The 14647-nt window shown below is 35.8% G+C and overlaps 1 protein-coding gene across 1 annotated transcript in view; it reads left to right on the top strand.

Moving 5' to 3' along the window:
* The window catches only part of THSD7A (thrombospondin, type I, domain containing 7A), a gene marked incomplete at its 5' end in the record, with an annotated part of 127485 nt that overhangs the window by 41228 nt on the left and 71610 nt on the right, over positions 1 to 14647 (top strand). Inside the window, one exon of the mRNA XM_010282175.1 lies at positions 11421 to 11612. Coding sequence (XP_010280477.1) covers positions 11421 to 11612 — 192 coding nt within the window. The remainder of the gene's footprint in view (positions 1 to 11420; positions 11613 to 14647) is intronic.

The raw sequence follows: 14647 nt of genomic DNA on the forward strand, positions 1-14647 counted from the left end.
TCAACTGTGGTGAGCACTGTCATTCTACTGACTTTAGTGGAGCTTTCACATTGTTTTCATGCTACTGTTTTTGTAGTCATGCTTATTATTTCCTTTTTATTCTTCTATTCCTAACTCATATCCCTGAATGTTAATGTAATTCAGATCAGCACATCAGAATTAAAATTTCTCATTAAACGTGTTTGAAATCGCTAACATGTTGTTGCCCACCCCAGACTTGTTCTACCCTTAAATATTTGCTCTTTGGAGGTGAGGGGGAAATGTCTAAAATAGTAGTTACAATAAAATACCTGTGAAACCTTTTTAAAGGCTACAACACTCTACTTGTCCATACTCTACTTGTCCATATCTGATGAGTTTAAAAATTTGATGAAAATAACCAGTAGTAAACAAATAATAACATAATTCCCAGTGTTTAATAAACAACTTGTTTTCTAAATAAACAAAACAACATAGTGCAATGCTAAAATAGATACATGTTGCATGTTCAAATCCATGTATTTTAAATCCTACAATTATCAATGTTTAAAATTACATACAAACATTTCTAAAGTCTGTCAAAGGAATTTTTTTCACTGTTAAACACAACAGAGTTTCTGTAACATTTTACAAACAAGTGGAGGAAGTATGTTTAATTTTATTTTTTAAGTCATACTTTTATATGTTTTTGTCACTGTATAAATTGTGGCTTGATCGGGAAAAGTTTATGAGAATGTCCGGTTGATCTTGGGATCAGCTATGTCTTTTTAAGCTGAGTTGGAGCTTTTTCCAAGTGTTCTTAAAAATACTCTGTGAATTTTCAAGTGATTTCATCCTTCGGATTCACACTGTGTCTTCTTGTTTCCTTATAGCTCTGTCAGCACTTTTCCCCATCTTTCCCTGCTTTGCGTAAAATGGCCTATTGGTCTGACATATTGATCCCACTTGGTCCCATGACTAATATTGATTTTACTCTCAATGGGACCGTAGCCTGTCATCAAACTTACTTTTTCTTTCATATCAAGATGACGTTTGATTGGCTTATTTGACACTAGAAGGCAACTGCGCTTGGTTATGATCAATACACTTGTATCCTCTGTTCCTTATCATTCTCAGTAAGACCTACATTAGCAAATGAACCGTGAAAATGCTTCAACTACCTGTCAAGCAGAAGGAAAACCTTACTGCTGTTGTTAGGCAATGTGTAGGTACTCTGCTAGGTTCTTTATTAGAAATACTGGACTACTATTCCTGTGGTACAAGTCTTCTATTACACGAAGTTAAACTGTAGCAGATTTTTAGCTAAAGGCATATAATATTTCAGGTTTTGTTTACCCTGTCTTGTGTGTGTGGAAACATTTAGGAAAGTTGATCCAAATTAACTGCAAAAAATAATATTAGTTAAACTATATTAAAAGTGTATGTGAATCCTCTTATTCAGAATTAAGGTGGCCTTAATTCTATTTGTTAAGAATTTTCTCTTTCATTCTGAATAAGGATAGCCATACAAAATGTTAATACAGTTTAACTAATCTCCTTCAAAGTCCCTTTTTAATTAATTTGGATTAATTCTTCAGTATTCCTATTTAGAACAGTTTTTTTCAGTGATACATTATCACTAATAGTTCAGATACAGCCTTTTTCATGCTAGTGGATATTCAGTGGTATCAGAAGTAGTGAAAATTCAAAGAAGGTATCATCTGCAAGAGTTTTCCATTAGTCTTTGATGCATAATAAAAATATGCACTCGGTAACTTATGGTGTTGTGTCAGAGATAAAAAGGCTGTGTTACCTTTTAAGCCATAGTTAGTGCTGTAAGACACCCTCAGTGTGCCTCTGTGTATAGTGAAGGAACTGACCTTAAGGTATTTTTGGGGGTTTTGTTTTTTTGTTTTTTGTTTTTAAATTGTGAGCTTCAGAGGTAGCCAAGTGATTGCTGTATGCTTGGGAGAACTGATACTGCAGCTGCCATCACGACTACCACTTAGAAAATTATGTAAATAAATACAGGGAGAATTGGAAAACATTTTTCCATATTTTTTGGGTGAAATATATGTAATTTAATTTTTCAACCTGAGTAGATCTAGCAAAGAATAGTGAAAAATAAGAGATGGTATAAAGGAATAAGAGATAAAATTTGAAAGTGGATACCACAAAATGTTATTTTTGTTGAGATGACAAAGAGAGCAGAACAGTTTCTTCCACTTTTCTGATTCTCACCGAGTAAAGAATTCAAGTATAAATAAGAAATTTGCAGGTCAATGGAAAAAACTAAGGTGTTCCACCCCCCCACCCCCGACAAATACCTCAGGTTATTGTATATTTCCGAGTTAACATAGTTATGGAATATTATTTTCTCATATTGTTGTTTAATCTGACCTTCCTACATATGTGACAGGTGACATGCATTTTACATCAAAAAACTATTATTTGGATAAAGAAATGTATCTACATGACTGTAGTATAGATGAGTCTAATATAGATGGAGGTACATATGTTCCATTAGCAGACATGAAAATGGGATTACTGGAAATGTTAGTGTTGTATCTGAAGGTGTGAGTTCATCATTTTTAACCAGTGCATCCAAAGAACATCCAGAGATGTTTTCCATCTGAAGCAATTTTAGAAGGAAATATATGTCTTTAAAACATGTTCTTAATTTTTGTTTCAGAGTTCTCCCTTTATTGCTGTCATTATTTCAAAGTAAGGAGTGTTATTTTGGGTTTGATTATTCCTGTAACTGTTTTGTATATGGTACAAAGCCTTACCTTTACCTGATGCATTAAGGAATACCAAACTGGATTTTGTAGCAGTGATTTACTTTTCTTAAAATTTGTGTGGTTGAAACTTTGGATGAGCTTAAGTATGTTGACATGCTATTATCTTTGATTTGAGAAACACTGGTTGTGGTGGGTTTCTAAGCTCCCGCTATTTTCCTTTTCTTTAGTATTTGTTCCTGCCATCATCAGTCATTTTTCGTTGTAAATGTTTGCTTAAAAAAACACAAACCATATTTTAAAATTTAGGATTATATTTTAAAAGGTATTATCTTCCATTATTTGCATAGTGAAAGGGGAGTAGTCAGTGGCCTTTTCTATGTGTCACTGGTTTGTATGAGCAGTCATGGTAAACATGTAAATAAGGTGAAGGTATATGTGCTTGTGCTAAATAGTTTCTCGTTTTTTTAAAAAAATTGCATCCATGTTTATGAGGGTCATGATTTTTTTTGATTAAGTGGCCAAAGTATCACATTTATAATTTTTCTTTTAGTAAGCAATAGACTGTATAATACTACATATTGTACAATTGTATGATCCAAGAAGGCCAACAGCGTCCTGGCCTGTATCAGAACTAGTGTGGCCAGCAGGAGTAGGGAAGTGATCGTGCCCCTGTACTCAGCACTGGTGAGGCCGCACCTTGAATCCTGTGTTCAGTTTTGGGCCCCTCACTACAAGAAGGACGTTGAGGTGCTGGAGCGTGTCCAGAGAAGGGCAACGAAGCTGGTGAGGGGGCTGGAGCACAAGTCTTATGAGGAGCAGCTGAGGGAACTGGGGTTGTTCAGTCTGCAGAAGAAGAGGCCGAGGGGAGACCTTATCACTCTCTACTACTACCTGAAAGGGGGTTGTGGTGAGGTTGGTGTCTGTCTCTTCTCCCAATTAACTAACGATAGCACGAGAGGAAATGGCCTCAAGCTGTGCCAGGGGAGGTTTAGATTGGATATTAGGAAAAATTTCTTTACTGAGAAGAGAGTGGTGAAGCGTTGGAGCAGGCTGCCCAGGGAGGTGGTGGAGTCACTATCACTGGAGGCATTCAAAAAACGTGTGGATGTGGCACTTCAGGACATGGTTTAGTGGGCATGGTGGTGTTGAGTTAACGGTTGGACTTGATCTTAAAGGTCTTTTCCAACCTTAATGATTCTGTGATTCTATACTCTAAATTTTACATTGAAGCCAAAACCGCAGTAAGTTTTCACACACAAATCACCAGTTTACAATCCTACAAAGTTTTCATATCATTAAAGTATTGGACCAACTTTTTTTCATTTTTGCATAATGAATAGATGTGATAAAGTCATGTATTTGTCTTCACTGAAATCACAGATATTCACAAATATTAACCATCAACTAATTAAGATATACTTAATTAAATGCAGATACTACTTAGCAAAAGCAATTGAGAGAAAGGCATGTGATTAGGGAATTAGCAACTGATTTAACACTTGGAGCTACCAGCCTGGCACCTAAGCCATAGAAATGAATGCAGAAACTTCAGTTGATAAGAATAATATAAAGGAAAAATACACCGTCTTTTCATATGCTGTTTATTGAAAAACTTTGGAGCCAATGAAGTAGAATATATTGAGAAAATTAATTGTAGGTTAATGCTGCTTTACATTCAATAATTAGAGAGGTTAAAAATTATTCAAAATGTTGAAAATTTATCAACTTACCTCATGCAGCTCTAGAGTTTTTTTGACAGCTGGTCATTCAGGAAACAGAACAGAAAATAATTACGTACAAGGTAACATAGTGTTGCTACTGTTTGCCAGGACACTGCCATTTTACTAATATTAAAGCTTACGTTGACAGCCTTTATCTTTGGAGCAGATATGAATAAACACTGTCAAGTTGTTATGAAGGTTGCTGGGATTAATAAAACACTTGAAGTTTCCTAATGTCTATCAAAGTATGTGTTATATACAAGTATTGAACTTACTCAGTAGCGAAAATGGGTCTGTCACTCAGATGCTGTTGCATGTGCTGCTTTTTTTTCCTCCAAATACTCTTAAGATTGTTGGGCTAAACAAGATGGTAAATGATGAATTCCTTGTAAATATTATTATTTCCCCTTTCTGTGGCTTATTTGATTAGATTTTCAGAGATTAACTTCTAAATTCTCCCTGCCTAAAAATCTGGGTCAGCCTTTTGCAGTTGTGTATGCATTTTAATTAGAGACACGTGCTATGAGAAAGACAGCTTTCCTCAGAGAGTTCCTCTTGTATAAGAAAAAAACTCCACAACCAAACACCACGACAAAATGAATTGCCAAAAAAAAAATTCAGTCATGGTATGAGACTGAATTTCCAGTCAGCAGTTCTGATAAAGTTGAAGTAACATAAGGAACTTTGAGGCAGATAGATCACAAGTGCCTGATTATGCAAAAGGGCAGAAGTTAAATGAAAGTGTTATGGGCCTCCGCTTTTTCCTGTGCATAGTTCACAATGTACTTCTCTACCTCTTCTGATCACTGAAAAAAGAAAAATCCATAGTACTGCTGCAGAGCCGTGATTTGGAAGGAAAAGTTAATTTGCTGTGACAGTTCATGCTAGGTAGGCAGGATTTTTCCTTTTGTGGTGAACTTTGGGGACTCGTAATCGCCTAGTGATTTGAAAGAAATACAATAGTATTAGAAATGAAAATTATAATGTTAGTTTGTCCTGTCAATTGATTACTATCTGCTTATTAGCAGATGCCTGGTCTTACAGTATCTGAAAAATGTATGGTTTTGTGATAATTTTGATAGCTTTTCTGTAATTTTACATCAGATTAATCAGCCAATGTGTAGACAAGGTTATTACTAATGAAAGTCGAGTATAGAACTTTAAATTTGGATGAGTACATATGTCTTATTTAAGTGGTTTTCTTGAAGTTGATTTTTTTCTTGCATTTTCTTTAGAATAATTACATTTAAACTGATTAATGCTTTTTCCGTTACATTCTATTACAGTCTGGTTTTGATGTTCTTGTAACTTTGAGGCAGCTATATTTTAGACTGATATTTTCTTGCTTATTTTCTGCCCTGAGTTATAATTAAAACAGATATTTAGGCACTGGTAAGAATTTTTTTTTTTTTTAAAATGCATTTTCCCCTCTTCTAGTCAAACTATCTCTGTACATCTACAGGAATACCATAAAAATTGTAAAATGCACAACTTTTTTAGTGGAGAAGCAGATGCTTTACTAACTTTGGGTGTGGCAAGTGGTTAAAGTTAGTTCCATATGAAAAACAGGAGTGAGCACACACCACAGACCTGGTTTTACTGAGTTTTGAATATAGATAGGCATATTTTGTTCTTCATGGGCAGAGTCCACACAGCAGCTTTGGCTCCTCAGCCAGTCTGAGGTCATTCAACACACTCAAAGGCTGACAAGGGAGTCAGCTAAGGACACGTATAGGTCCTCATGTGGGAGGAATGCATATGGGAAACTGCATGAGAATTCAAGATAAAGAATAGTCTCGTTGGCTATTTCAGCCTTTACACCCACACAGGAGGCAGTGCAATACTTTTCTGTTGATTATTTTTCCTCTACAGGGAAGGAAGGAAACAGTAAATGCCAACCAGCACAGCTCACAGATTTTAACATCGTGTGAACTAACGGCATTTTTTTCCTGCAGCCTCCATGCTTAGAGGCATTACTGCAGTCAATTGAATAATAACAAGACCTTCTTCACCCACAAACACAGAGCACTTTAAAAATTGAGCTCTGTAGTGCCTTACCAAGTATATGAGGTGCCCAGCAGTTTTCCAGTGGATGACGCATTGCGTTCCTCCTTTTTAGCTTCACTGGCAAGACAAGAAAACTGGTAAGAGAGGCATCAGCCAAGAAAGGGATGCCTATAACTGGTGTAGTCATAGACATACAACACTATATACCCTAGTGTGTATAACCAGTACATCCAGATCATGCAGGGCTTTGAACTGTCAATCTTTTCCATCCTTTTGTATTTTTACATACTCATTTTAAATGTGCACATTTAAAAACATTTGAATGACACACTGTAGTTTCCTGTGGTCTGTTGTACTTAAAAGCAAACTATCACGTGTGGCTGCCAGGAGCCATAAAAAGAAGATATCAGCATAACTGAGCCTTTTTTTTTTCCCTTAGAGTTGCAGATATACTGGTAAATTTGAACACATTTGACTAATCAGTACAGAGTCTGAAGTCTGCAGTTTTAGCATTCTGGCTCCATTGCTGTCATTAATTCTTTTATGAACTTATAGAACTGCATTATTTATCTTACCACTGTGTGATATTCCTGTCCCTTACTGATTACAGAAATATCTTAAAAATATTTTTCAATATTAATGTTCAAAGTACTGTCATGATTTGATCCATTTATTGTGAGTTTATTGCCTATTTTTGACTTGGTTTATATCAGGTTATAGTTCAGCCTTTCAGAGACTATGGCTGGTTTCCAAGTATAGGACTGAGACCAAGTTCATTGTTTTATTGCAGAGGACCCCAGCAGCATTTTTATTTTGCACTGTTTTTTTTCCCCAGTTGTTCTTCATGCCTCATTGAATCTTGCACTGATTTTACTGTTCATTTTAAGGCTTTAAAAAAAATTTTGCCGTCTGTTAAGCACTTGCCTTTCCATTTACTACAGGTCAGAATTTGACAGCAATTTTTCACTGTGCACTGAAGCATGCATCATATTAAAAGATGCACAATAAGCAAGAGGCTTTTCTTGCCATGTCTCTGTACTGATACCAGCTCTGGGAATGCCTCCCATTGGAAAGGTCTTAAAGCATTTTACAAGAAACATAAATATCAGCCACATTTTACAGACGAGTAAACAAAAACACTAAGGATTCAACTGCATGATTCAACTACATCAAACAGAGAACACAGGTCTTCCGTGGTATAGCCCAACCTTTAGCATCTAGATTAAATTTTCACAGATACCATATCTGCTTTGTGAGTGTAATAAAACAAGAATGTTGATATGAATACAGTCTGATACTTATAAATAGCCAGTTCCTCCTGCATGCTATTGACAAGCTGCCTCTCATATCTGTAAAAAATTTCCTATTCAAGTAGGGGGGGGTGGGTTTTTTTATTTGGTTTGGGTTCTTTTGTGGTGTTGTTTGTTTGTTTGAAAGCAATTAAATATTTCAGTAGTTCAATAGTGGCCCTGGTGTGTGAACACATGCTAGGTCTTCACACCAAGGCGGTAACCACAAGGAAGTTTAAATGTAGTGACTCACTTTGTTGATTGTCTAGCTGGATTCAGTATAACAGTTCAAGGAAGAGATGTGGATTTAAAAGGCTATCTCCTTGGCACTCTTTACTGGTGATACAAATCTGTTTAAAAAATCCTTGAAAAAGAAAACCTCTTTTGCCTCCTGGCATTTCCACATGCAGTCACTCCCTTTATTGCAATTTGGAGAGTTTAGCCCAAAATGTGCATCTGTTGCATAAGAGAGAAATATCATTCAACTACATAAGCACTGTTTCTGAATATGGACTGTTGCTAGATTCCAGATTTTAATGGACAAATCAGTTGATAAATGGTGAAGAGTCTTCCCAACAGAAGTGTCGTATTCTGTTTTCCTCTTTGTGGTTTTTACTTTTTGTCATTCTGTTGCTTAGCATATAAGTAACTCAGGGTAGGGACCTTTGACTCATGTTTTTGGAGTTCTGTCTTCAACTGTCGTGCAACATAAATGTACATCTATAAAGTTCAAATAAAACGTTAGACTACACATGGCAAATTTTTTCAAATGGCACTTATTCTAAGTCACTTTAGTCTTTACATTGGCATTGTTCCCAGCCTATGGTTGAGTGGTTCTTGGTAGTTGACTACACTATGCACTTTAAAGAGAAAGGTAACAAAGGTCAAGTTGTTCATAAAATCATTAGTGAAATATCAGAAACAATTTAGTCTAAATAAAGTATTTCCCTGAAGATAAGTACCACCCATTATAAAACATTCCTTCCAACTGCATTTCTATGCTGTTGAATTCATCAGATAAGAATTGGACAGTTGACAGAAATGAAATGCTGATATGGAAGATACATATTTCTAGACTATTTTCTCTATAAAAGCAAAGGATAAAAGAGGTCTTTGATTTTGGGAGAGAGTGAAGGCTTTTTTTTTAAATATATATAAACTCAGACTGAAACTAATTTACCACAATTTCTTGTTGTGACTGCAAATTTAGCTTGGGTTTCAAGTTAACGCCACCTTAGTTGGCAGGCAGTAAATAAGCTCAATATGGTATTGTATGTTTACGTTATGACATACATCGTTGTAATAGTGGTATTCCTTGCAAGTTGTGAAAATGTCCCAGCAATTTACCTCATTGAGTCTTACCTGGTGATGGAACAATTTGAGAGTAAGGTTCACCCCTTTTCTAGCTTTTTCCTGTTCTTTGGAAAAGCAGTTTGCAGTCTGCTCTTCCATCTTGTCCTTCAATCCAAACACGTGCTCTTCTGATGAAGCAGGCAAGAATCCCTTCTTCATTGATGTCCTAGGTGTGATGACCTGTGATAGAAAAGGAGCAATTGATGCAAAGAATTGAGTCTAGTGAGGGAAGCAGAACTTGATATGAGAGATTAATGAAGCCTCTGGCAGGGCTCAAATTTGTGTTTTTAATATGGGAAAATACAGCTATTGAGACTGACTTGGTCTCAAAGGTCTTTATAATTCAGATGATTATGACCACTTTAGGCTATTTTAAAAGCATGAACTGTAGGACTACCCCTGGTTTGCAGAGCCAAGGAGGATTGATGTTTGTAGTTCTGTTGTGCCTAAAGATTCAGTATGAATAAAATATTTGACACTGGTTAAAGGCATATAATACTGGATGGATGGCCCTTTTATGGTTTTATAAAGAATTTGGTCGTTAATAATTCTGGGACTCATGATATGTCACTAGTACTAAAGTACGTTCTATTTTCAGGAACTCAGTTTATCAGATATTCTTATTTGAGAGGTTTTAAGACTCTGTAAGCCTTGAATGACAAAAATGTAGTTTCTGTTTAGATTAGTGTTTGATTCATTTTATTATTATTCTATTAAGCAATAAAAGCCTAACTGAGGCTTGGGTAAAGCAATGTTTGTAGATCTTTGGTTTCATTTACAGCATTCACAGTTCTTACTGAATTAGTTTTCAGAATCCAGGTGGTAGTTATTAACACTGGCTGACATCTTTATTATTAAATTATAGAGTATTTCATGATTATTTCTAACAAATGTTTTGTTGTACAGACGACACATTCATTGCAAGTCTTGATGAGACACTATTTTGTTGACATTAGCTATTAAAACAAAAAGGTTAACATGATGGATTGTAGCAAGTGCAATGCTATAAACACTCCTGTTTGGTCCCATCCAGATCACTTCAATATATGCTTCAATATATGCTTCAATAACATTTCAGTAGATGAATAATAATACAACAGAAGGTTTTATGCTCTAGTACAGCAAGGATCATATAGGACAAAAGGCACTCATGCTTTGAAATGTTATGCTTTTCAGAAAATAAAATTTAAAAAAAAAGAGTTTCATATTTACAAATGAACTGGCTCTTTCCACGCCTTGATTGTACATGATTACCAGGGCCTTGGAAGTCTTGTGTGCTCTTAGATGCGACTTTTTCACAGTTCCTTGTAACTGACATTACATATTGAGCTACTGCTGAGTTCCTGGTGTTTTTCTTTGCAAGCACTTTCTCTAACTGGTTTGTATGGTAACAAGGCTGTAACTCTAAAACAGTCAATCCAAATCTCTCCTTCCTTAGTTCATTTTTTTCCTTCATCTGCTCCAAAATTAAGATTTATCCTGAGGCTTTTGTCATGGTCGGTGAGACTTACTGACCTCAGAATATGTGGTCATTCGTTCATTCCTCACTAAAGGAATATTAACTGATTTGATCAGGACATTATATGTCACCTTACTAAACTAACCACTTTGTGGCCGGGGTATCATTCAGACAGCTCTCAGACACAGTGCTCCCATAGCTTCCTTACTGAAAACAAAAGCAGCCCTGCTACTTAAACACTAGCTACTATTTCATTAAACAATTTATACCAGCCTGGATCTTTTTATTGTAATGAAAGGTGTACACTGATGTGACAGAATACAAATGCGTAGATATTTTTATACTTCCATGACACAAAGAGTGATGTGTTACTGGTTTGCTAACAAATGAAGGTCTTTCTAACCAAACAAGACACTCTGACTGCAGCTTACTGCATCTCTCTTTATATCTTGATGCATAGCTGCAATTCAAAGGATGAATTGTGGCTTATAAAATTGGCTAAGCTGGAAGTTAGGATACTTTTCCCCTTCTCCCACAAATGTGAATAAAAACTAGGTAATTAATGTACATTCATTTCCATGTACACAGTTTTCCATAGGTGTATTATATACTCCGTTAGTCACATTAGGATCCTCTGTGGAATGGAAAAAATGAAAGCCTAAAGACCACTCAGGCTGGCATTCACTTCAGCAGAATATCAAATTAAACTAAGTTTAAACATGTTCTTCTAGAATCAGGGCAGAGGAGACGAGTAATTTTAATAAAAAAATCTATTTACCTTGTTTATATAGGAGAATAGAATCTAATTTATTTGTGTGCCCATCTGGACTAGATTGCTCATTTTAAGTTAATTTAACAAATGATAGACTGCTACTGGCCTTTTCTTTCCCAGGAGAAGAGGTTGACAGACAGCTGTGTAGAGACGCTATCTACCCAATCCCGGTTGTCTGCGAAGCTCCATGCCCGAAGGACTGTGTGCTCAGCATGTGGTCCGCATGGTCCTCCTGCTCACACACCTGCTCCAGCAAAACCACAGAAGGGAAGCAGATGCGTGCCCGCTCCATTCTGGCGTATGCAGGTGAAGGTAAGGTCGCATACCCTCGCAGACCCTTGTTTGATTGTGAATTCTCGACTGTCTTTGCAATGTCAAAGTAATTTCTTGATCAACAGAAATAAATTATTAGATGGAGGTATGTTTTTTTAAATATTGAAAAAATATTTAAATGCTTATCCTGCATTTACTTATGGTACCTAAAGCTGTTTTAAGAGCTTTAGTTTGTTTATTTCAGTTAACATTGCTATTTTTATTATTTTGCATAATGTTACTGTTTTGATTTTTAATATATGGTTTTCCTGTTTTCCATTACAATCAAACCAGGTGAACGATTTATCCTGTGCAGACCTCTATGAAAGACATGTGCAGAGGATTGTTAGTAACCCTAACTATAATTTAGGTCAAATTTGGAAGGATATAAGTATGAATGCTGAAAAGATGAGATTTTTAATGGATTCAAATATTAACAAATGGCTTTTGTAGCTTCTTAGCTCGAACTGGTGACTAATGTTACCCCATTAACCTTTTGTATTCATAGTCAGACTGGTTTTACCCTGTAAATCTCACTCATGTGAATGGTTTCCATTCATGCAAATGGTCCTTGTGCAGTGTCTGCAGCAAATGCAAAGAGAATACATAGCTGAAATATAAAGGAGAAGAAGAAAAAGGTTTTATGGACAGGTTCCTGTCTATTCTTTGCTGATTTTCCATGCTTCCTATAACTTGTTTTGGTTTGTTTTGTTCTTAAGTATTTTGGGGAGTAATAGAGCAAATGTATTCTATATGTAACACGGTTCTAAAATGGCAACATCAAGTGTACCAGGGTTGAAATGGTAAAATGCCTTGTGCAACACTGAGAGCAAGGAGACCTAGTCACCAAAGACTACTTAGAACACTTTTACTCACATGTATTACTGACAGTAAAGTTAAATGCCTTCAATATAAAAGGATTACGTGCATGTTCTTCTTTAAAACTGTTCAGCATTTTATTACTTCGAGTTAAGATGAAATTTAGCTGAAAAGTGAAACCTGTAAGGTATGGAAGAAGTGAATCACAGAATCACACAGAATCACTAAGGTTGGAAAGGACCTTCAAGATCATCAAGTCCAACCATTAATCCAGCGCCACCATGTTCCCTAAACCATGTCCTGAAGCGCCACATCCACACGTTTTTTGAACACTTCCAGAGATGGTGACTCCACCACCTCCCTGCGCAGCCTGTTCCAATGCCTGACCACCCTCTCGGTGAAGAAATTTTTCCTAATATCCAATCTAAACCTCCCCTGGAGGGGGAGAATATCTGTTTCGGGAAATGGAAAAAGAAAGGTGCAGGCTTCATCATACACCAAAACACTTCTCTATTTGCAAACACAGTTAATTTCATTGCTAAAAGTATATTGTGTACTTGGCAGAATTTGGGTAATTGTAAAAAAAAAAAAAAAAAAGGGAAAAAAAAAAGTAGCAGACCAGGCACTTTCAACCTTTTGCCTGAAAGGAATCTTTCCTACAAGTGTAATAGACAATCAGAACTATATGCATTTTAGTAGGTGATTGAAATAATAAATGACTTAGATGGATCTATGTAAGAAAGTAGAAATGCTCTTAAAATTAGAAACAAAATTGGTTTTCTGTTGTTCCTTTTTTATAGTGTGTTAAATGGACTCATTTTGAGGGAACCACAGAGCTACATTTTCAGATGATAATTCAAATAAACATATATTCATGTGCTTTTTGTTTTTCCACATAGGTCAAGATAATAGATTTTCCATATACTTATGCAGTTAGCTGGAGACAGAAATTTAACATTCTGACAAGCATGCCACAGAAGTGAAAAACTAAATTACTCCAGAAAATAATTCCATTTTCTTAGGCTTCTTTTTAAAAAGTACTTATTTTATCTAACTTTAGTACTTGACACATCTTAGGATAACTTACAAAGCTGCAGATGCAGTAAAGCCGTTAAGCATAGGCTAGATTGTAAGTATATGAATTTTATTTATGTGTGTTTTGCAATGATCAGAACCAGCACGGAGCGATCACAGAGATTGACGTGTCTCAGACCACACAGGTAGTAGTAAAGAGATCCCTAAACTACTGCTGAGAAAGCCAACACATTACCTAGACATTGTGGTGCTTCAGTTTTGCTCTAACACTGGCCTCTTTACCACTATTCCAAGGTGAGGTTATTCTGTGCTTTTTTAAGGATACAAGCTGGTATGTCTACCTAGTTTACAAGAATTCACTCACATCCTGGTCAGATATCTTCAACACTGTGCTCCTTTGCACTCTGTACAAACTCTGGAGAATAAAAATGTATAAACAAATAAAAGAACCTTCCAAGGCTTAACATATCGTTACAACTCTCACTGGAAGGTACTTTTCACATTTGCTTTTATTATATTCAAAAAGTATGAGTTTAGCTTCTTTTTTTAATGCTTCACTGAAATTTGTTGTTGTCATCTTTCTCCTCATATGTCTCTTACGCCTTTTAGTCATTTGCTGCCTGACAAATAACTGAATGACTTTTCATCTCCAGAATTGCATGACAGAGATCAGCCGTTGTCCCGAAACGGAAACCACTGATTGTGTTGGTGCCGGGAGGTCATATTATGTTCTGGGGGCATAGAATATATTAATGTATCTGAAAGTCTGTATTCTGCTGATACAAAAAGGAACCTCCACATGAACCTTTTTTGGGAAACATGCAGTTCATAGTTCTATTCATAGCTTATAAAAAATGTACATTACTGTTGATGAAAACTCTGTCAACATCATGTGTAACTAAGAAACCCAGGTCTCATAAATGTAAGACCAATAAATCAATTTACACATTAAAACTGAATTCTGAAAATAGCTATCAGTTCTGTTCAGGTGAACAGTCTCAGAGGTGTTTCCTTTTGGATTTTTTAAGCTTTCCTTGAACTGTTAGTATGAGAGACAGACCAGGTTAGGTAAGCCATTTCATAGCAATTCCTGTCTAATATAGCCATGATATTTGAGAGTTTTTATTCAGAACACAATAGGACAAATATATTGTACATAAGTATATAAAATTCCTATGATA

This window comes from Phaethon lepturus, unplaced genomic scaffold (assembly GCF_000687285.1).
Source record: "Phaethon lepturus isolate BGI_N335 unplaced genomic scaffold, ASM68728v1 scaffold600, whole genome shotgun sequence".
Taxonomy (NCBI): Eukaryota; Metazoa; Chordata; class Aves; order Phaethontiformes; family Phaethontidae; genus Phaethon; species Phaethon lepturus.